The sequence below is a fragment of the Nicotiana tabacum genome, chromosome 15 (assembly GCF_000715075.1).
Source record: "Nicotiana tabacum cultivar K326 chromosome 15, ASM71507v2, whole genome shotgun sequence".
NCBI lineage: Eukaryota > Viridiplantae > Streptophyta > Magnoliopsida > Solanales > Solanaceae > Nicotiana > Nicotiana tabacum.
In genome coordinates, this window is record NC_134094.1 from 53282885 (window position 1) to 53305800 (window position 22916).

The 22916-nt window shown below is 34.4% G+C and overlaps 1 protein-coding gene across 4 annotated transcripts; it reads left to right on the forward strand.

Moving 5' to 3' along the window:
• The first annotated feature begins 5312 nt into the window (after positions 1-5312).
• LOC107765547 (putative DNA primase large subunit) lies at positions 5313-21739 on the forward strand. 4 transcript variants are annotated; one of them, XM_016584211.2, is made up of 20 exons: positions 5313-5558; positions 6455-6516; positions 6602-6705; positions 6815-6896; positions 6985-7044; positions 7181-7229; positions 7328-7347; positions 7815-7898; positions 7994-8058; positions 8703-8751; positions 8886-8933; positions 9019-9108; positions 9272-9331; positions 10178-10237; positions 10822-10896; positions 11434-11519; positions 12699-12792; positions 12893-12975; positions 14365-14436; positions 21502-21739. In XM_016584211.2, exons 1-18 carry the CDS (start codon positions 5423-5425, stop codon positions 12965-12967), a joined length of 1299 nt encoding a protein of 432 aa, XP_016439697.1. In that variant the 5' UTR covers positions 5313-5422; the 3' UTR covers positions 12968-12975; positions 14365-14436; positions 21502-21739. The 4 variants fall into 4 exon arrangements, with proteins under 4 accessions (XP_016439697.1, XP_075086930.1, XP_016439696.1 ...); XM_075230829.1 differs by lacking the exon at positions 21502-21739 and adding an exon at positions 21258-21305; XM_016584210.2 differs by lacking the exon at positions 21502-21739 and adding an exon at positions 21258-21396 and having other exon boundaries at positions 5314-5558; positions 12868-12975.
• Positions 21740-22916: the final 1177 nt, after the last annotated feature.

Sequence of the window (22916 nt, forward strand, 5' to 3'; positions counted from 1 at the left end):
CACACTTCACAAACAAAAGAAAAAGGAGGAGAATTCAGGAAGTAACAGAACAACGAGAAAGAGAAAGGGAGGTGAGAACAATCTGATTATAAAAAATTTATCAACTAAGACAAAAAAAAGCATTGTTCTTATATAGTCAAGGTTCATTTGGAATACTGTGGAGTTTATGTTATTTTAGTTTGAAGACGGAGTTCGAGATTTTATTTGCGGTTCCGAGTTCGAGGTTTTAGAAAAGTTAGCATTGCTAGCTTTGGAAATCAGTAGATTGTAGTTGCGATTTTATTGTAAAATGCTTCACAAAAAAAGAAAAACAAATAAAGAAGCCGGAGAGTGAATTTGAGTCGTCAACTAGCTTCAAAAGGATTTAAAAGGTCACTATTCCTAATTATCTACTGTTCTTTCTCTTTCGGTTATTTATAATTTTATTGGTGGACCAGTATTCTATTTGTCATTATTTTTTCAAGTTTCTCAGTATATTGCATTTTAATAAGTAATTAAGTATATAACTGCATTCGGCCATTTTATATGTTCATAGTTGTTTAGAATTTCTAGCGATTTGTTCCCGTATCATTTCTACTTTCACCTTATTTTGATGAAATCAATTTTAGGTTACCATCTGGAGCTCATTAATGTATTGTGATTGTCTACATTAATCTTAGACGTGTGAAGGAAAATAAATGTATGAGAAGGATCAATCATTTAAAAAATTAATGTATTAAGACCAATCTGCTAAGAGTGAAATCTTTATATCATATGTGAGAAAAAGAAAAAATAGAAGTAAAAAAGAATGGTGATAAATTAAACAAATTATAACAATTTGAAGGATAACATGTGCCAATAGACTCTAATAAAGATCATAAATTTATCCTTCATCTTGCAGTTCTTAAATAACCAACAACAAGAAGCAAGTTAATATGGTTCAATCTCGTATGTTCACAGTAGTCTTCCTTGCCTAATTCGTCCATAATTAACTAAAAAATAATAGTGATAATAAAGTATTTAATCATGGTATAAATAGCAAAAGAATGGCGTACGATTTTGGATATTTCCATGATGAATAACACTTTTCAAGTAACAAATATCCATATTTTTATGTCAACACTATTAAGCAGTTTGGTGTATTACGTGCGAGACACGTACATAAAAACTAGTAGTAATAAAATTATACAAATAAATGTCTCGAATCTAAAAGAGACAAAACAAATGAAATACTCTAAAATACTAGAAAAACTTTAGATGTACTTTAAATATTAGCTCATGTGTTTATACCCGAACCTTGGATTGATATGCTTAAATAATAAAAGGATCATGTGCGCATTCCGCGTCTCGATACCTTTAGATTTAAAATAATTATGTTATAACCATGTGTACATTTTGTACCTTGGTTTAACATTTAATTTCAAAGAAATGCCTTGTGTGCATACCGCATCTAGGTCAAAATAATTAATAAAATATAATAAATTAAGTAAAGTTGTAATAGACAAACCATAACCAATAAAATACAAGAATAGCCAAGAATTAATTTAAGCCGGACATGAGTCAATAAAGCGACCGTGCTAGAACCACGGGACTCGAGGGGTACCTCACACCTTCCCCTCAGTCAACAGAATTCCTTACTCAATCTTCTGTTTTCGTAGACTATAAATAAGGAGTCAAACCTTCCATTTGATAAGGGATTAAAATAAAAGGTGACTTGGAACACCAAACTCAATTCCAAGTGGCGACTCTAAATAATAAATAATCTCTTTTCAAAACGTCACTTCAATTGGAAAAACTCTTCTAATTCAACCTCGTAATAAGGGTTGCGGGAAAAAAAGAGGTGTGACAATTATTAAAATGGGTAATTACCCGTAATTACCCATTTTATTAATTACATCAAATATCTATTCTATTACAACTAATTACCTGCCCAGCCTAATACATAATTAGCTTTCCTTTTTTTGTCTCCTCATTAATTCTCGCTACTGCCGCTACCCATTTCCCAAGTAGAACCAGCAAACACTTTTAAGAAGTTTCAAAACTAATTTTTCTCTTTTACTCCATAAAAAATCACAATTCTCAATCGGAAGTTCAATCACAAAAGAGATAGCATTTGTATGTTGTTTGTATTGTACCTTTTTCTTCCTATCATCACCCATTTTTTTATTTGTGCTCCTCCATAATTCATTTTATCCCCTAAAAGTAAAACAAAAAATAATATGTACTATCTAACTAAGATTTGAATTTTCATGTCTGTTTGAAGTGTTTGCGGTTAGAATTTATTGGGTATTATTTTTTGATGTGTATATTATGATGTTAATGCTAATTTTCGAAAATTTTATTGTGAGAAAATTAAATCCATCACTAAAGGATCTTGAAGCTTGAAACTCATTAATTGGGTTTGTTGAGTTTGTAGTTATTTCGATCCAATTATGATTAGAGTGTGCTTTAATATTAATTGGAGGTTGTGGTTATATTTTGAATCAATTTGGTGGAGATTTTGGAGTAGATTTTATAATTTTGGATTGAACTAGTGAAAAAGACGAATTTATACTGTATAACAAAATGGTATATTATATACCATTTTGGTATATAATTAATTACAACAATATAATGTTATAGTATATAGTATAATATAATAGTATAATGTTGAATGAAAAACACAAGATATTATTTTGATATATTGTATAGTATTTTAGTATAATTATATGTCATATTGGTATCATATAATAGTTTGAATATTTTTTGGTTGTTTTAGTTGCATTTTTAAGTGAATTCTATTCTAAAATGATTTATATGATCATGTTTTGCTATGTTGGATGTTCTTGTACCTATGGACATAGATTTTGTGTATTATGTAAAAGTTTTTATAGTTATATGCAGTTGTTGGAACGACCCCGTATAACTATATACCATATTAGTATAGCTATATACTATATTGGTATCATATGATAGTTGAATCATTTTTTTGTTGTATTAAATGCATTTAATTAGTACACTATTTGATTTTTTTAATAATAGTAATATAGTATAATATCTTGAAATACTTTATTAAATTAATATGTGGTACACTATTTTTTTATTTTTTCTCTTTATGCATGTGTGTTATGTAATAGTAGTATAGTCATATAGTTGCCGGGAATTAACAAGTAAAACTGTATACCATGTTGGTATAGTTATATGCCATATTGGTATCATACGGTAGCTTGAACATAGTTTTGGTTGTTTTAGCTGCATTTTTAAGTGAATTCTATTCTGACATTATTTATATGAACATGATTTGCAGTGCTAGAATTTATTTGTGCCGATGGACATAGATTATGTGTATTATGTAATAGTTTTTATAGTTATAGGCAATTATTGGAACAACCTCATACAACTATATACCCTGTCAGTATACGGAATGAGCAAGTTGCTTTGCATTTAGCTTGCAATGCAAGCATGTAGGGGTGTCATGGTTCGGTTTTTCCCAAAAAAAACCAAACCAACTAAGTCGGTTCTTCAAATATTGAAACCAAACCAAACCAATCAAGTAGGTTTTTTATCAATTCGTTTTTTGTCGGTTTTGGTCGGTTCGGTTTTTTCGATTATTTATCGGATTTTTTCTTAAATATGAGACATACACTACCAAACACATATTTCGGAGACTACATTTTTAATGTAACACTATCAAACCAATTTCTCTTTGAGAAATCTATCATTTACCAAGATATATTGATGATAATTGAACCAACTAGTCATGAATAATTTAAGTACTCAATTAAAAATCGATTATTTTTAACATGAAATAAATTTTTGTACTTAACAAAAAAAAACTATCAATCAAACTAGAATGTAATGTAAAGGCAAAGAATTAGATTATTATAATAGCAAAAAACTAGACTAAAAATATAAACGACTAATATGTACTATAAAATTTTAGAAACTTTATATAAAAATATACATATATAGAGGTATAATAATAAATTTAAATAGCTACTTCTATAGTCGGTTTGGTTTGATTTTTTTCGGTTATTTTTTGATTAAAATCAAAACCAAACCAAATTTGATTGGCTTTTAAAATTCAAAACAAAAACCAAACCAAACCTAAAAAATATCGATTTATTTGGTCGGTTTGGTTCGGTTTTCGGTTTGGTTCGATTTTTGGTTTGGTTCGATTTTTCGGGTTTTTATAAACATCCTTACGAGCATGTAATTTTCTCATACTTTTATTGTATCCTTTAATGTTTTGGTACAACAATATAGTCGCAAATATTTATAGCAATATTCTAGAGCAATCATATACTCTGTTGGTATACATGTATACCATATTGGTATCATATGGTACTACAAGTCTTTTTTGCTACTTATACTTTTATTGCATTTTTTAATATTTTATTATCATTTCTATTCTAACAAGTATATATAGAGATTTGGTGGTCATAGATTATATTTTCTTGCTCCATAACTGGTTATGTTACTGTTAATAGTAGAGCGTGTACTGATATTTGTAGGGAAGGAGATCAAGGTTTGCATGACAATCACGTGTTAATTCTTAGAATCTGATTATGTAATTTATCGTGCTTAACAACAGTCAGTGTGATATTCAATGAATTAGATCAAGTGACAACTGATATTATTTCAGTTTAATAACTGAATTAAAAAAATGAGAAAAAAGACAAAAGGTATATTATACTAGTTATATTAAAAAAAATGTGAACAAATATTTACTATATTAGTTATTTTTTCTTATTGTATAGAAACAAAAATAATAAAAAATAATGAAAACAGTAAATGAAATTAGATTATGAAGAGAAAAAGAATATAAAAAAAAGAAGAAGTTAAATGAAATTAGAAAAGGAACAAGTAATAAAGAAAATAAAAGAAAAAGGAGTTAAATGAAATTAGAAAAGGAACAAGAAATAAAGAAAAAAATAAAAAAAATAAAGAAGGAGTCAAAATTGAGTGTGAAATAATTTATGGTAAAAATAACAATAATACGATTTGGGCAAAAATAAATGAATAGAAAAAGAGAAAAAAGAAAAAAATAAGAAGAAAACGAGAAAAAAGAAAAGGAGAAAAGAAAGAAAAAAAGGAAAAAAGAAAAGAAGCATAGAAATAAAAAAAAATTGGAAAAAAAAGAGAAAATTACCCAAAAAAATTATTATGGGTAGAAAATATAAGTAGTTTGATGGATAAAAAATAAATGGGTAAGGAAAAATATATAATTTTATTTTTGTGGGTAACTGCGTCATTCTTACATATTTAAGTGGCCCAAGAACAACACCAAGCCCAATCCACCAACCCATTCTTTAGTCGTTTTTTTTTATAAATATTTTATTTAGCAAACCCCATCCTCTAGGTCTACTATATAGGGGAGAATGTTTCCCGCCATTTTCAGTATTGGACGAAATTCTACAGGTCAGTTGCTTCATCGTTGAATCGCGAAAAGCAAAACAAAGCCATGGAAGTCGTCAGATCTCAGAGGAAATCTTCAGTGCCTAACGATGCCGTCTCGACTCTGCCTCTCTATCGTTCTGCACCTCCTCTTGAAGTCCGTCTCGAAGATTTTGAGTTTTATGCCATCGATCGCCTCCGCGGTAATTGAAATCTTCTCCCCTTCATTCAATCATCCTCACTAGAAATGTCCGCAGATTTTATTTCTGCGGACATTTCAACAGCATCTGTAAAATCTCGCAGCTTACCAGAAATGAATTAACTAAATTTGTGCCTTATTTCTTCTGATCTATTTTACGTTTCATTCATTTTTCGTTGATTATTCTCCAAGCATAAGTATGTTGATCTACTGATTTTGTTTGTTTTCTTCTTTGTTTTTACGCAAATTCTATTGGCTAGAGGAAAAAAGAAAATTAAAGAAAAAGGAGAAACCAATTTCTAGTATTGTTATTGCTTGTTTTTTAAGGTGCCAAGACAAAACCTTTTTTTTTCTTGTGAAATTATTCCATAAGAGGTGATGCCTTTCCCTAAGTATAAATATTTACCTTCTATAATTCCATTTGTTGTTTGACTGGAGATAGAGTTAAAGACATTAATTTAACTTATTTATCATGTTAGTGATATTAAGTAATGGTTTGAAAGTGAGCTTGATGCAGAAAAAAATTGTATCTTAGTTAGATTCTGAATAGTCAAATAAATTTGAAATCTTGAAAATTTTGAATGTTTTATAGGAGTAGAATATATTATTAATGATATGATGCCAAACCTTTTGCATCCTGGAATTGAAAGAATGCCGTATTAATTGAAACTAAGTGAGTTCTATCATTAAATGAATTTAGCCAAAGCCATTTCAGTTCTATAATATAGTTAATGGAGCTGTTGTTGTAGAGCCTTCCACATTATTGCATCTGATTCCCATAAGACCGTGGTCTCTTAGTCTATATATATATTGTATACATAAATTTCTCATTTGTAGCATTAGCTTCGTATAATTCTTTTTTTATTTAATTGATGGATATGATTTGTCTATATAATCCAGTTTTGAAAGGAATTTCGGATGGTTTATCCAGAGGAAAGAAGCCTGATGAGATGGAGAAATTGGTAACGATGTAGTTTTTCTTTAAAATATAGAATTATTTTTTCTGTCTCACTAATGTGCAGATTGATTTATTGGCTTCAATCTTAGGTGTATGATCTGTGGAAGGAAAATATGAGGCATCCGCAGGCATCCGAGGTTGCTAACAAGGACATAATTTCACATTTTGTCTTGCGGCTTGTTTATTGCAGGACGTAAGTTGAGGCCATTGTGATTTTTCTATTCTCAAATATCTTTGGTTCCATGTAATATGTGTCTGTGTGGTGGTGTGTGTATTTTTTAACTTTGAACTTCATATGTTAGGGAGGAGTTGAGGAAATGGTTTCTGTCAATGGAGACTACCTTATTTCGGCACCGATTCCTGCATGAAAATCCTGAAGTTCAGGTTTGATAGCTACAAGCACCATTGTTGTCTCCTGGAAACATTTTTATGGTTCATGCTGATAATGTGTGGCACATAAATTTGGATACAGAAGGCGCTATTCGCAGAGTTTGATCTTCCATACAAAGCTGTGAGCCGTGCTGAATACGAGGTAAATTTTATGTTAGCTTGTGGTACTTCTACGAGTGACTATTAGTTTACTTCCACAGCATTATGGCCAGGGTGTTCACCTTTTTCTGGAAATGATAAAACTTTTGGCCCTGAAAGACTGGTTGCTTTTGATGCAGACTGTGAAGGACATGCTGAGCCAAGTTGCACGCTCCATAGGCCAAAGCAGTATTTCTCGATTACTTGCTTCTCCCTGTTTTTCAATTGTGAAGACCAATTTTTGTACTACTTTCATGCATTAACATTATGATATTGGTTTGTTGCAGCTGATGTGATCTTCTACAAGGTATTCACTTGACTTGAAAACCCTTTAACTGCCCAACTTTGCTGAAAGAAAATGACAAAAGGAAGACAGCAAATGGATCTGCTCCAAACTCCTTAAGCCATGTAAAACCTATACTAAAAGGAAGGAAAATTTACTGTATCTTTTCTTTAGCGTGTCAAAAGAAAGATCCATATGCACTGTCTTGTGCCGGTAGCCTTATATTTTGGGAATCTGAGGATCATGGTGCGCTCAAAAGCCATGATATTTATCATAAAGAAGTACATCTGTTTATTCAATTGTAGATTTTCATGCTTGGCTCATGCATGATATATGAGACAGGTCTTTTTATTTGTATCTGGACTCTAATATTGAAAAATATTAAATAATATAACATAAGTCACTCTCTTATCTTGTAGTACTTAATGAGGTGATGCCTTCGGAGAGTTCTGGTTGATTTCCATTTTATTGTCTTGCATTTAACAATAAAGGTTCCATTTGAGGAGGTGCCAGAGCTTGTGGCAGGTCGGCGGGTATTTATTCAGGAAGGGAATGCATATATTGCAATGAGCCAGGTAATTTAGTTTCTGGTTTATGGTGTAGAGTCCATGTAAATATGCTAATCTGAAATCTCAATATACAATTTCCCTGATGTGGCTTATTCTTACAGGTGGTTTCACTAGTTGTCACACAATTCCGCAGTCATCTTTCAAAAGCACTAGTGCTGACAAACAGGTTTATAGATACATGTTTGCTCTTCTCAGGGAAAGATAGGATGGAGTCAACCAATCTTTCACTAAATTAGAAATACCATTTTTGAATCTAATATGTTTTTTTTTTTATTGTTTTAGAACTCTCTATTCCTAATAGGCATCTTGAAAATGAAGTTTTCCTTTCATCAACTGGATTTTCTGTAATGGTTTGAACTAGTTATAACACATTTAGAGTTAGAGAGTTGACGATTCCCCATTCTTCCATTTACCAAGACTACAATAATAGTTGTATATGTTCACTTCAATTATTTTTTCTATTCCTGGCAGAAGCATTCTCTGTGTGCTTTAGTTTTTCTGCCTGTCAGCAATTAGCATGTGCACGTTCACTTTGACATGTAGATTTCTTGTTATTTATTCTCTTATCTTCTCATGTTTGAGTATTTTTATGTTATGTTGTTGAGTAAATAATGATTGAGGGAACACGTGCTTTTTCTTGACTTCAGGCAACATGGCTTTTAAATAAGGACCTTGTTATGTTGAGTAGAGTACAAGTGACATTCTGTTTTAGCATGATATTTTTGCCATGTCAAGATTACCATTCATCTAATGAAAGTCAAAAGCTTTACTTTCCATTGGATTTTTAGAAGTTTATGCTTTTGGTTTCAGAAAATGGACATCCATGATTAGAGAACAGGAGAAGGATCGTTTGACTCCTGTGAGTATTGAGCTACTTTGAAGCTGCACTTAAAGAATTATATAACCTAATTTCCATTGTATTTAATGTGACTACTGAACTAGCTCTTAAGTTGCACCTGAAAGTTTAGCACCTTTTTCTCTCATATTTGTCAGATTATTGAAGCTCTATCCACGAGTTATTTGGGTCCTGATTATAGCCAGGTATCTGCAACATCTGCCTTTTTATTTATTTCAGCAGTTGAGATTCTATTTGTTTTTGGTTGACCAAATAAAACATTTGCTGCAGCCAACAAAGCACACAGATATATCACTAAAAGACATTGATCAAATTGCTAAGAGTTCGTTTCCACTGTGTATGCATCATCTTTTCGGGAAGGTTAGAACTTCATCAAGGAACTAACTTTATGTTATTTTGAATTGCCTTCAATGTTAAAGTGATCGCATGTTCCTTGTACATCTTAGTATTATTTGAATTTTTATAATACACTTTTCAGTCTTTGTCATTTGCTTCCGTTTATGACCTACAATACCTATTGCAGCTAAGAGAGGATCATCATCTGAAGCATGGTGGGAGGATGCAACTTGGTCTATTTCTCAAGGTCACATTATTGGGTTTGATACACATTTGTGTTGGCTTTGTGTAACACATAAAAAGATTCTAACTATTTATTTAAAGATCTAGAATACTGATGGAGCTTTTGCTGCTCTAAGCATGGCATATTTTTTTCTGTTCGACTTGCGCATCAGTATCATCAACTTTGTGTTTGCTTAACATAAATGTACTACAAATGTTTTTTTATTTGCGTTTGGTGATTTATCTATGTACAAGCATACTAACATGGTTGGATTTTTTTTGACCTTGTACAAAAAAAAAGCTGTATTCTTTTGCTTTTGTGATTCTATAATTGGTTTTGAATTTTTAATTGATTTAATTCAGTATGAATCTTAAAAGAGAACTGCCACAAAAGTGGTGCTCCAACCAATACTTCCTGCTTGTCAAATATTCTGTTGTGTATGAGCATACAAGAAAGTCGATGCTTGATAAAAGTATAAAATTAAAGCAATTATTCAATTTATGAGCAGCAATGATTCAAATTTAACATATGTATTTTGTGAGAGAAAGCGGGGAAGTTTGAGGACTTCTGAAACCTGGAAAGAGGTAAGACAAATGGTTCTAAGATATTGTCTTGTGAGAATAGAGTGAGCTGTATAAAACAATTTTTCTCTGCAGTGTTGGATCAAGGGAGCAGGTCTGAATTTGAAAGTCTTGTTAGGTTTTGGGGCTATAATGTTGTCAATAGTGGCTTTAGACTAGTGTCTGATTCTTTAACTTGAACCAACATGGCTTTGGCACCATAAATATAAATATGAGTTTCAAGATTTACGAAACAAATTGTCAAAAGTTTGTTTCTTCACTTCTGAAAGTGTCTTAGTTTTACTTGTAGGGTATGGGATTGAAGTTGGATGACGCCCTTGCATTTTGGAAAGCTGAGTTCTCCCCAAAGGTGAGGATAGTGTAGTTCTTCTCGTTTGCTTTCTTTTTCTCTGCATGGACAGGCAGTGATCCGGGTATTAAATTTATTCTGCTTCTGCTTTCAAGCTTTTATTTTGGAATAGGGACCGCTATTTAACTAAGGGAAGGTGAATATAGTTCATTTATTTTATTGCTTGTCTTATTCCCTGACTACCATTATAACTTATAAGCTGTTCAAAGCTGGAGTCTACAATGCACATTTTTCTATTATACTGTAATTAGCTGTATGTATTCCCTCTTAATACATTCCGAAAAGTTTCTTATACTAAAAGATGTAAAAGGACTGAGTAGCATGCGCTGAACTCTACATCCTTCTTCTCATATCATATATGAACATGACTAAATATGAGGCAACTATCAGAAAATATTAACTACTACAGATACAATGTTAACATCATTGTTTGGAAACACTTTTTCCCAAACTCTAGTGGTTTAGCTATACCGCAACTTGCCTCTATTTAGAAAGAGAGAAGTAATGCACATTATGAATTCCACGATGTTTTTCATTTCTCTTGGATATGAGGTGTATAATCTCTTTTGTAATTTCTTTTGTAGGTTGTTGCTGAAAGATTTGATAAAGAATATGCATACAGCATAAGGCACAACTATGGAAAAGAAGGAAAAAGAACGGTGAGTAACTTATTCAAAGTTGCATTTCTTTGAGTAACTTATTCAAAGCTGCATTGCTTAATGATGTTGAAGTTTGTGAAGTCTTGGTAGATATATGAAATTTTGTGATGGTGGTCTGGTTGGTAAAAGGACTTTGCTCTCCATTTAGAGTATGATCACAGTCCTCGTGCTGTATTGCAGTGACAACCTTGAAAAGGAGGGGAGGACAAAGGTTTCTGTCAACATCCAAGAAAAAGAATATAAATTCCAAATATTCTATCGGTTCCACATATCTCTCATTTCTGTTTTATCTCAAGTGAGGAATAAAGTTGAAGAAAGTGGCTCTGGTCAATCTTCTTTTGGTTCTTTGACTCCTTCAGTCCTTTGCATTTTGAGAAAAAGCAAAGCTGTATAATTATTTCAAGAATCTGCAAAATTCATAGAAAAGAGAAGATGAGGAAGAAATCATTCTCACATCTTTTGCTAATACCTTTTGAGCTTTGTAATCTTTTCTGCTACTTTCTCACCAGCCGTTCTCTGTTGCTGCAACCAATGCAGGATTATACACCTTATTCTTGTCAAAAGATTATATCATCAACACCTGGAGTCGGAGATCATCATGGCTGTCCATATCGTCATTTCAGGTCAAAGCTTTTCTGGGGTTTGTGTTTGACATTGTTCTCTTAAAGTTAGCAAGTGTGCATTTTTATTTTGTGGTTGAGGGGGTGGGCAGGGGGGTTGGTTAAATTAGTACATGCTCCTATTAGACACCAACAACTTGAAATACTCCTCTCTCCTTTTCCTCTCTGAAAAGAGGGCCTTTTCAAACTTTTTTTCATCCCTTCTTTTCACCCTGCGGAGCAACTTTTATTTTCTTTGCTTATAACTTCATGATGTTTAGCATTTCCTAGAATCAATTAACAAGGGAAAAATCTAAAGGTCTTACATTCTTTAACAACGATTTGCAAAACAATTTCAAAATGTTTGTTATCTAAGTATCTAAGCATTCATTTGCTATCTAACTTTAGAATGTCAAAATTATGGCATGAGGACTTTATTGATAATGTTGTATAAGTGGCTGTTGTATATAGTTTTAAATTAAAAAAAAAAATAGTTAAGTTTCATTGGGTGTTACCTGCCTCCGCTGTCCGCTATGTATCAATGGTGATTAGTTGTCATCTTAAAAAAGAAAAAATAACTGAAATTCCGTAGGTCCTGGTGTTTGTTTATTTGGTACAAGCATAACCACGTCATCCGACATGAGAAGCGTGGTTTATGTGTGACATGCGGGCCTGCAGATTCTTTTTTTTTGATCACTCGTGTGTGCCTGCGGAGTTATCACTGGCAAAGTGCATTTTCAGTTTCGAAAATAAAATTTAGATATTTCTTTCCCTCTTAAGTTGCATTTCAGAGATGTGGAGTCTGTATTTAACATTTCCTAACTCAACTGATGGGATCTCCAAAATTAGCTGCTGGCAAATATTATTATTTTATTGGGAGAAAACGTACTCTCAGAGTGAGTTTTTCTTACCCTGAAAACATTAATTCACTCCAAAAGATTACTGGTAATGTCTAAACTTCGTGATATTAGCTCGACATTTTCCACATTTCCAACTTCGAACTTATAAAAGCTTCACAGGAGGTGTCTCTATTACTCTTCCTCAGGCTTTTCCTGTCAGTCTCTGTATAATGACGGCAAGTGGTGACAATTGGCTTGCACCCAGGAACTCAAATTTATACTCCTGACAAACTGTTCTGGTATTTCAAAAATCGAATATTGCTGGCAATTATTTCTCATTATCTGGCAAAATTTGCTTCAACAGTGAGGAGAATTTGAGAGCTGCGCTGACCAGGATGGGAGTAGGCAATCAAGCAGTCGAGGATGTGTTAGGCAAAGTTCGAAATAGACACTATCAGGTTAGTGTATACTTTTATGTCTTACAACTGCTTTAGTCCCCCTTATCTATTATTTATGATCATAATAATTTGCAGTTGGCTTGTACTTTGACCTTTGAAGCTGTTCATGGTTCATCGTGTGATGCGGGGATTAACCATCCAAATCAGTACTATAATGACAGCCGAAAGATCTTAGAATCACCAGTAAGTTCTTCAAAATGGAGTAAAAATCTTTGCTTTTGTTTCCTATACCTACTCTACGAAGAGCTATGTTATGAATTCCTGTAATATGCCAAATTCCCTTGGGGTGTTAAATCATTGTTTATTGTTTGTAAGTACTTCGAACTAAATTTATCGCCTCAATATTCTGCTCCTTCTAAGTTCTAGTTGGAACACTATATTTTGTATTTCCACATTTTTATGCTGAGCAAGAACTTGCTCAAGGTGTACATGTGATATAAAGAAAAAACTACTGCTTGTGATGGACTTGACCTTTTTACTTGGGAAGTATTTATACTTTATGCACAGTTGTTTGATTCTTGTTAGGACATTGTTCTGTAACTGAACCAATTTGGATTTACTTGGAAAAACTACAGCCTTAGGCTAATATCCTACTTTGTCAACGAAACAAAATAAATTCCAGATTTAACTGGGATCAAGTTTATTGTTTTAACATGGAAGGAGAAGGTTTTATTCTCCAAGAGGGAAGCCAGGTGACCTAAATCTGGTGTTCTGCTCCCTAGTCTGAACAGAATAGTACATCAAAAGGACGCGTAGGGATTGATACTGCCATTGAGTGATCATTCTTTTGCTATATGTATATATATCTTGCCATCAACATCTTTGCTGAGAGTGAGAGAGTGGGAGGGGAAAATAGGACAGAGTAGTTAAGTGCTCTGCTGTCAGAGGGGTTGGGATTTGGAGTTTTAACTAACTCTTGTCTTGAGGTCTTTGCATGTTACCTTAGAATCCATGCACAATGGCAACGGAAATGATGCTTAAATGATCAGTATCTAATTTCTAATATATCCACCCTATTTGTTGGATAAATTCAATAGGATCAAATTTTGTTCCCATAGTGAATTAAAAAGTTTTATCCGTGACGCACAGACCATGTTCCAGTTCCCAAAAGAGCCTAGATATTAAAAGTTGCATATCTAGTGTTAGATATTCCGGCAGACCACGGTTGCTGTCTGCATATTGATTTTTGTCTCAATAAGATTTTTGCACTTTTCAAAGATTGAGCTTTCCAGATGTTCCTTTGCCACTCCAGTTTGGTTCATCTGCTGTAACTTTACCTTTTCTGAGTGGAAATAGTAGTTGCCATGCATACTCATTCCTTGGTGTTTTCATAAAATTGTTCTGGAGAATGTGTTCTTCCATTGTTATTGCCGTCCAAAGTTGACACTTGACAGCATAATAATATTCAGTATCTTTGCTTAGACCATGAGGTGAATAGTTTGCATTAACTGGTATCACTATGATCTTTGATTGAGTTGCACTGACAATTGTTAATATTTAAACTAATTATGCCCTCTTCCATTACCAGTTTTAGCATAACGTATTCCTTCTTTCCATTATTATCACTTGCAGAACAATTCCAGCAACCCATGAAACACAGAAGCTTTGACACAAGGGGAGTTTAAACGCTTTTGCCCTCCTAATGTGAGAATTTTACCATTCTCTTTTTTTTTTCTTTTCATTTTGTTGCCTACATGGACATTTTAAAGAGATAATGAAATGATATAAGATCCAATTGACTGACTGCTAGATGAAGTCAAAACAGAGAGACAGAGGCCATTGCTGTGACTTTTTTTAATAAGGTTAAGTAACTCATTAATTTGACAAATACCCCATATACAAGTAGTATACCAAAAAGTAGAGAACATACACCAAAATATGTTTCTCTATACATGAAACTCGATCTTCTATACAAACAAGACTGCATAGGTGCACAAAAAAATAAGAACATTAAGCTATTCCTCAAAATACACGGTTGTTTTTTATCCCTCGAAAGACTCCTATTTCTCTCCTTTTGCATGACCCACATTATGGCTAAGCGGCAACATTCATGCCTGACGTTTTCTCTTCTTCTAAAGGCCTCCGTATCCTTTATTAATCCTGGTAACATCCTTGCACCCTAAAACAGTTAAATACTATACAACGCACTCAAGCCAACTTGACAACGAGATGTTCCACGTCTTCACTGAACATTTACACATAAAACAACTAAGTGTGTGATCCTCTCCTTCATTTTCAAGTTCTCAATTGTCAAAATTGCTTCTCTTTACTGCAAACCTAGCGGAGAAGCGTACTTTTCTGGGTGTTCTAGGAATTCAAACTGATACATGGGGAAAGCTCTGTTCCTCCCACTAGTAGCTTAAGTGTGTGATCCTCTCCTTCATTTTCAAGTTCTCAATTGTCAAAATTGCTTCTCTTTGCTGCAAACCAAGCGGAGAAGCGTACTTTTCTGTGTGTTCTAGGAATTCAAACTGATACATGGGGAAAGCTCCGTTCCTCCCAGTAGTAGCTTGTGTTAGTATCACGTTACTGAGAAAACTCCATCTCTCCTCGTCTCCTACCTCCATGAGCCCGGATTATCAAGCATTCTGTTGTTTTTTAGTTTCAACCAATCCTCGAAATTTATCTATTTCCCAGTCTTATAAATTGCCCCGTAAAGATCCAAGTGAACTCATCCCTCTTGTATCCTCTGGATGTGTCGCACCTAGTGATGGAGCTAAGGGTAATTAAGAGGGTTTAATTGAACCCTCGTCGTCACAGAATTACTCTGCAAGCGGGATAAAAATAAACTTTTTTATGTATACATAAACTTTGTTGAATCCTCTTAACATAAGGGATTCTTCTGATGTAGCAACCTAGGGGTTTCAACTATTGCCGTGGAAAGAATAAGATGCTTGAATAATTTCATTCATATTTTTCAATATCATGTACATGGCTTTATATACAGAAGAGGTTGAGAAGCAGAATCACCTAAATCCCATAAAATTTGGGATTGTACAGAATCTAATAAAATACAAAAAGAATCAGAAATCTAATATTCTAGATTACAACAATTATCCCTAAAATCTTAGAGAATCATATCTTAATATGGAGAATATCTTCCGGGAAATCCTTTAACATTCAACATTCCCCCTCAAGTTGGTGAATAGATATCTTCCATTCCTAGTTTGCTTATCAGGTCTTGAAACACATTATTTGGTAGTCCTTTCGTTAAAACATCAGCCAACTGATCTTTTGTAGATGTAAATGGCGTACAGATCTACTAATCATCAAGGATTATCTTTAACCATAACAACTCGCAAAGTCCCATCACCATAGATCTGAACTCGGATTCTGCACTTGATTTGGCCACAACATTTTGTTTTTACTTCTCCAAGTCACAATATTTCGTCCTAAGAAAGTGCTAACTTGACCTTCGATCCACTAATGAACCAGCATAAGCCTCTAAAAGCATGTCTCCAATAAATTTTGAGAAGAAGAAAAGGCTTCTTGTATTTCTTTGTGTGTTTACATCCCATGAGCAAAGGAGTTTATGTAAAGCTTCTAATGCTAATTAAGGAAATAAAATAAATCTATACAATCAGTTCAGCTATCAAATCAAATAAAATCAAATAAAATCTCCTAAATATAATCAAATCTCTTGAAATCATGCTAATCAACAATCTCCTAAATTTAATCAAATCTCTTGAAATCATGCTAATCAACACTCCGACGAGCTCTTAGTGCATAGGAAATATTCACTCGTTCTCCATCAAATTCTAGTATAGTTTAAGATATCGTCCCACAGAGATTGAAAAATCTATGCTACAAACTCGTAATATTTTAGCTACTATTTGAGAGAACCAAATTGATGAAAAGAGAGTAGGATTTTGAATTTGTAAATTACTTAAACAAAAACAACTTCTGGAAAATTTATATTTAAAAAGTGTTGGGAATCATTGAATTCACTTGACGATATTTTTATAATGAAATCTCAATTTCTACATATATATGTCACTAATGGATAATTGCTTATTGCTAATACAATTATGATTTGCTCATTAGAAAGTAAACAATTAATAATACTCCTTGAGGTTATATTATTAACTGACTTACGACTAGTGACGATAAGATCGAAATATGTCTTGCCTGAATTGTGCCAAGAAGTAGTAAAGACCTCTTGAGATTATCTTTACGAAGAAATCAATGATATTGCTTATAACAATTCCTTCGTGAGAATTAAAATTGAAGTAAGCAAAAATCAAGATTTGGAATGCTAGATTGCTGAAAATTACCCTTTATTTACTAAATATGTATCGATTTTGCTTCGTGAGAATTACAAAATCAATACAAGTAACTTTAGAAATAAATAGATAGATGTGACTAATTAAAATCTAACATCCCAGTACAATATAAAAGTGGAGCTAGAAAATCTCAGGCCAAGTATGTAATAAGATTGAGAAAACTATTATAAATATATATATCAAGCTTCATCAACTATCCCAACAAAAAAATACTACTCCATTTTCGAGTATTTGAAAAAGAAAGGACTTCTACAATATGGCCTATATTGCCAACACTACCAGGAAATCCGAAAATTACAAGAAGTAAAGAAAGAAAGAACAAGAACGATTAAGAGACCAAAGCTTTGGAAAATAAAGTGGCTCTTATGTTCCCTTTTCCTCGATGCCTACTACACAGAGAGTTGCCTTCTACTTATAGAAGTGCGTTTCTTCTTGAAATGTTGTGATCTTAACTGAAGAAGATACATAGTGAGGAAAATGTGTCCCGAGAAAGATGCATCTTGAAGAAGATGCGTCGTAACCTTCTTGCGTTGTGAATTGAATCGGTTACAACCTTATCGTTTCTTTCATTTTCTTGCTTTATTAATAATATTCGTATCTCCTTCAAAACATTGTTAGAAAATACAGAGAATCGAAATATTATATAAATACTTTATTTAAAATAGTATATTTTAAGTATATAATATATGAATATTTTATATTCATCACACTCCCCCTCAAGTTGGTGTAAAGATGTCGTAAATGCCTAACTTGCAACTCAATGTATGAAAAGTTTGCTTGTTGAAACCTTTGGTAAACACATCAGTTAGCTGTGTTTCTGATGGCGCATGAAGCAATCCAGTAAGCCACTCTAAGCTTGCCCGACTCGCGTCTTTCCAAAATTCCACCGGGATCACGTCTGGCCAATCGTCTTACTCTTGCTCATCTTCAGCATCACCCCCTCAACCTCCTCAACTGTAATACGCCTACAAAACCCAAAATCTCGTTGGCTCTCTAAGTTCTCCAACTCACCAAGCATGATGTTCTTGTCCCCATCCTCGTTCAAGAGTTTATGGAAGTGTGTTTGCCACCTACGCCTAATACATGTCTCTTCCACCAATACCTTGCCTTCCTCGTCTTTGATGCACCTCACTTGGTCCAGATCCCGAGTCTTCCTCTCTCTAACCTTGGCTAACTTGTAGAGTCTCTTGTCACCGCCTTTGCCCCCAAGTTCCTCATTCAAGCGTCCAAATGCTGCATTTTTAGCTGTCGTGACCGCTAACTTCGCCTCTTTCTTAGCCTTCTTATAACACTCCCTATTCGTCCTCTTCTCCTCCTCGATTGCACTCTCCACTAGCTTCAAATATGCCGCTTTCTTGGCTTCTACTTTTCCTTGGGCCTTTTTATTTCACCACCAGTCCCCTTTGTGACTTCCCGAGTATCCATTCGTGACCCCTCACATCTCTCTAGCAGCTTCTTTAATGCAGTTCGTTATCGTGGTTCCACATACTACTCGCGTTCCAACTACTCCTCCAAGCCTCCATAGCCAACAACTTTTCTCCCAACTCATGAGTTTTGTCCTTAGTCAAGGCTCCTCACTTGATCTTAGGTTGACCGTACACCGCTCTTTTATTCCTCTCTCTCTCTCTCAATCTCCAAGTCCATTACTAAGAGCATATGTTGTGTCGATACATACTCACTCGGGATAACCTTGCAATCAATGCACATGCCTCTATCACACTTACTGTGGAAAAGGTAATCAATTTGAGTCTTGGCCACCGTACTCTGGAAAGTGACCAAGTGGTCCTCCCTCTTCTGAAAACACGTGTTAGCTATCACCAAATCAAAAGTTTTAGCGAACTCCAACAACGAAGTTCTTCCCTCGTTCCTATCTCTAAAACCGAACATGCCATGCACATCGCCATAGCCCCTAACAATCTCCCCAATATGGCCATTAAAATCACTTCATATGAATAGCTTTTCGGTGAGCGGAACACCTCGCACCACCTCGTCCAATATCATAGCAACCGCACGGAAATACACATCTTGCCAAATATCGCCCTAAGGCCCCAATCATGATCTTTAATATGAAGAAAGAAGCTCAAGTAGCACATGAATAACAAGTATAGATATGTGTTTGTGATATAAGGCATGACTATGATCAAATCAAGTATATCAACAATTTCAAGAAATGCTCATTTAAGATATGTTTAAACATGATTTCTAGCATGGATAATTATACTCATATAGTTTTAGAAGCATATGAAATATTAGTCAAGAAGATTAGAAAGTTTAACAAGGCTCAAAGAAGCATATAATTTACCCCGAGTATGGATAACCCTAACACATGCATATACGCTCGTCACCTCGCAAATGCATCACCCCTGCATGTAGTAAACACTGACATTTAGTAGGAAACATTCCATAAAAACAAAGCAAGGCAAGACCTTACCTCATTCCGGAACAAGTTCTTCCTTAGAAATACTCCTTAAAACGATCAAAACCTAGTCACATGTCATCTAAGGAAGTCAATAATGCTAAAGGAAACATCCCCAATCAATAAAGGTTCAATCTTTGATGAAATCCCAAAAGTCAATAAAAAGTCAACCCGGGCCCACATGGTCTAAATTCGAAATCGAGACCAAATCCCGATTCCATATCCACGCGAGTCCAAATATATAATTGGTTTCAATCCGACCTCAAATTAAGATCCAAATCCCCAAAATTAGCTCTCTTAAATTCAAACCCAAAAACTCAATTTCTACAATTTAAAATCCTAGATTTAGGGATAAAAATTTATGAGGAATCATGATATATAATCAAAATTAAGTTAAAAATACTAATCTTAGAAGTTGGGGTGAATATCCCTCCAAAAATCGGCTCCTTCCAAGGTCTAGGTCTCAAAAATGATGAAAATCAGGTCAAATCCCATTTCAAACATTTAAATACCCAGGCGACAGTGTGCATCGCGTTCCCGAAGGCCAAGGTCTACGGCTATCGCATTCGCGCTCCTGTTGTCACATTCGCGATGGTTGTTCCCTCTGTCAGCGTTCGCATTCGCGAAAGTCAATCCCCCGTAACTTCGCGTTGGTGTCCCTCCCTTTGCGTTCCGAAGGGTAAAATCCCACTGCCCCAAAGTACTCTACGTGAACGCGATACTACCTACGCGTTCGCGAAGTGCTGCAACACATCGGTAGATCAACTGCTACAAAAATGGACTAAAATGGTCCAAAACCACCCCGAAATTCACCCGATCCCCTAGGGACCCCATTCAAACATCCAAACAAGTATATAAACCTATCATAACTTGCTCGTAAGCTCAAAACATCAAAACAACATAAAAAATTAAGAATGAAGCAAACTCAAGAATTTCAAATGTTCGTAACTCAAATTTCTAACTTTCGACGAGAAGCACCAAAATGACCTCGGGTTACCCAAGACCCAAACCAAACATACGTACAAGTCCAAAATAATCATACGGAGCTAACGGAACTATCAAATCACCAATCGGAAGTCGTTTACACAATAGTCAAACATTGGTTAACTCCAACAACTTAAAGCTTCCAAATTGAATTCTTCTTCCATAACTCTCCTGAACCTCTGAAAATCAAAACCAACCATGCGCGCAAGTCATGAAACATCAAATGAACCTATTAGAAGCCTCAAATCGCAAAATGGAGCGCTAGAACTCAAAACAACCATTTGGGTCGTTACTAAAGCACCATTGTCTCGGCAAAATAGTAGGTGAACGCCTATCACACTACTTTGTGACCCGTCGAAGCAATGAAAGCTCTCAAGTAACCTCTTGTCACAGTTCTGGTATCATTTTACGACATGCTTCAATTGCAAAATATAAGAGAAAACGGTCTCCTTCTCTCAAGTCCTCAGCTATCAAAGAGTACACATGGGCTTCTGTTCTCTAGTTCTCCGCAATAGTTTGACCACAGTTCCTAAATCCCAAAAAAGTACCCTTCTTTTACTGGAAGTACATGGCCCGAATTAAGCAGAGTGGATATAGGACCATATCAATCTCAACTAGTTCATGGCATTTCGAATTGGACATTCTTCTTGATCGAATTTGAGTGGAGCCCACGTAAATATGCACATTTCTCCTTGTGCACTGCAACTGATCCTTTGTAACTAAATGACTTTGACGGAAGAAATTAAGCATGGTGATTCACTTTCATGGTTTAATTCCTACAGGTCATAGGAGTTTATGACTTGAGAGTCGGAATGAGTGGCTGTATGGATTTCTGTGATGGCTACCATATATTTACCTCATCCTACTTGGACTATACATGCCCATTTTTCCGTAGCTATAAAAGACTAATAATCAGGAAAGATATCATCATTATACTAGATGATTTTGACTTTCCTACATGTCAAAATAAAAAAGATGATCCTGATTTTGCTTCATCTCGATTATGTTGGAAATTTGCCTTTTCAGGTGACATACATCATGAGATCCAGTGGTCCTAAAATTGATTACCTGTGTATATTTCTGGTACGAGTGATCAGTAAGATCTTAAATTGATTACCTATGTATATTTCTGGTGCGAGTGATGGGTAAGATTTCGTGTGAGTTGTCAATTCCAACTGCTAAAGAAATCTGTATGGTAATGACTGCTATGGACTCTATTGAAGGTTTCTGGTATCCAATTTAGCAAATAGCAAAATTTTCGACTCTCTTTCTCTTTTGCTTTTGTTCAAACTTCATTTTAAATCACAAAAGAGACAAAAGACCAAGGTCATGTAGGGTAAGCTATTCCTATCATGTCTGCTTGGACCGCACCTTGTTTCCCATGAGCTGTGTCAGCTCCGTGGCTCTCTTCTGGTCAAGAATGAGCGTATATATTTGCTTCCTCGAGGATATGATTGATCAGAACCAGTAGCCGTATGCTAGTAATAACCAGTTTGCAGAACAGGCCTAATGGAGTGATATTGATTAGTCTGGTTCTTGATGAGGCTAAAGCCGTTTGACACTCGAGTCAGTTGGCAAGGGTAGCTACTCTAGGTCCTTCCTTTTCAAGTATTTACAGACTCCGCATTTTGCTAAAACGTTATTGTCCACATTTCTCCACTAGACGGGTCACTTGTCCAGATATCATAGTATTTGACCCATTTGGTATTTTGGAATTGGTCAGAGCTACCATATTGCTAACTAAGAAATAGTAATTTTATTTAACTATTTAGACTGGATTTCTAGACTTGCCTTTTACAGAAAAATTAAATGTTAAGTTGCTCGGACTCTTCACTTTGGATGTTGCACCTTTGTACGTGGGTGTGGGTGTGAGATATGTATCGGATATAGCCAACCAATTTTGGGTATTTCGACTAAAATCGATGGAGAAATTCGGGAAAGATACAATGATTTTTGAAATCAAAACAAAAGTTAGGGTGAAATTGAAGAAAATGGAATAGCTTGCAATAGAGATTGTCGTTTTCCTCAATTCTCTTGTATTGAGGTGTATTTTTTCTTGAAGGTTTTAATATTAGCAATGGATTTGTAACCATGTTTATGTACATACATGTTTTTTGATTAGTGTTTACCCTAGTTGTGAATGCAACCATGCATGTGGAACACCATGGACATGTGGCAGGACGACTGAAGTTGGAATACGACAGCACCAACATGGGTAGTATTAACAATAATTTCGGGAGTCATTTTTTTCATAGTTTCTTAGATTGTAGTAAAAAAGGATAATAATGCTGCTACAATATTTATAAGTGGATATATGAGTTGGGTTGAGTCGTACTAGATAATGTCCTAACAAACTATTTTAGCAGTGTGAAATGTCTTTTTAAGATTAAACAAGCTTACCTCCAGGATACATGAATCAGCAAAATCAACAATAAACTCGG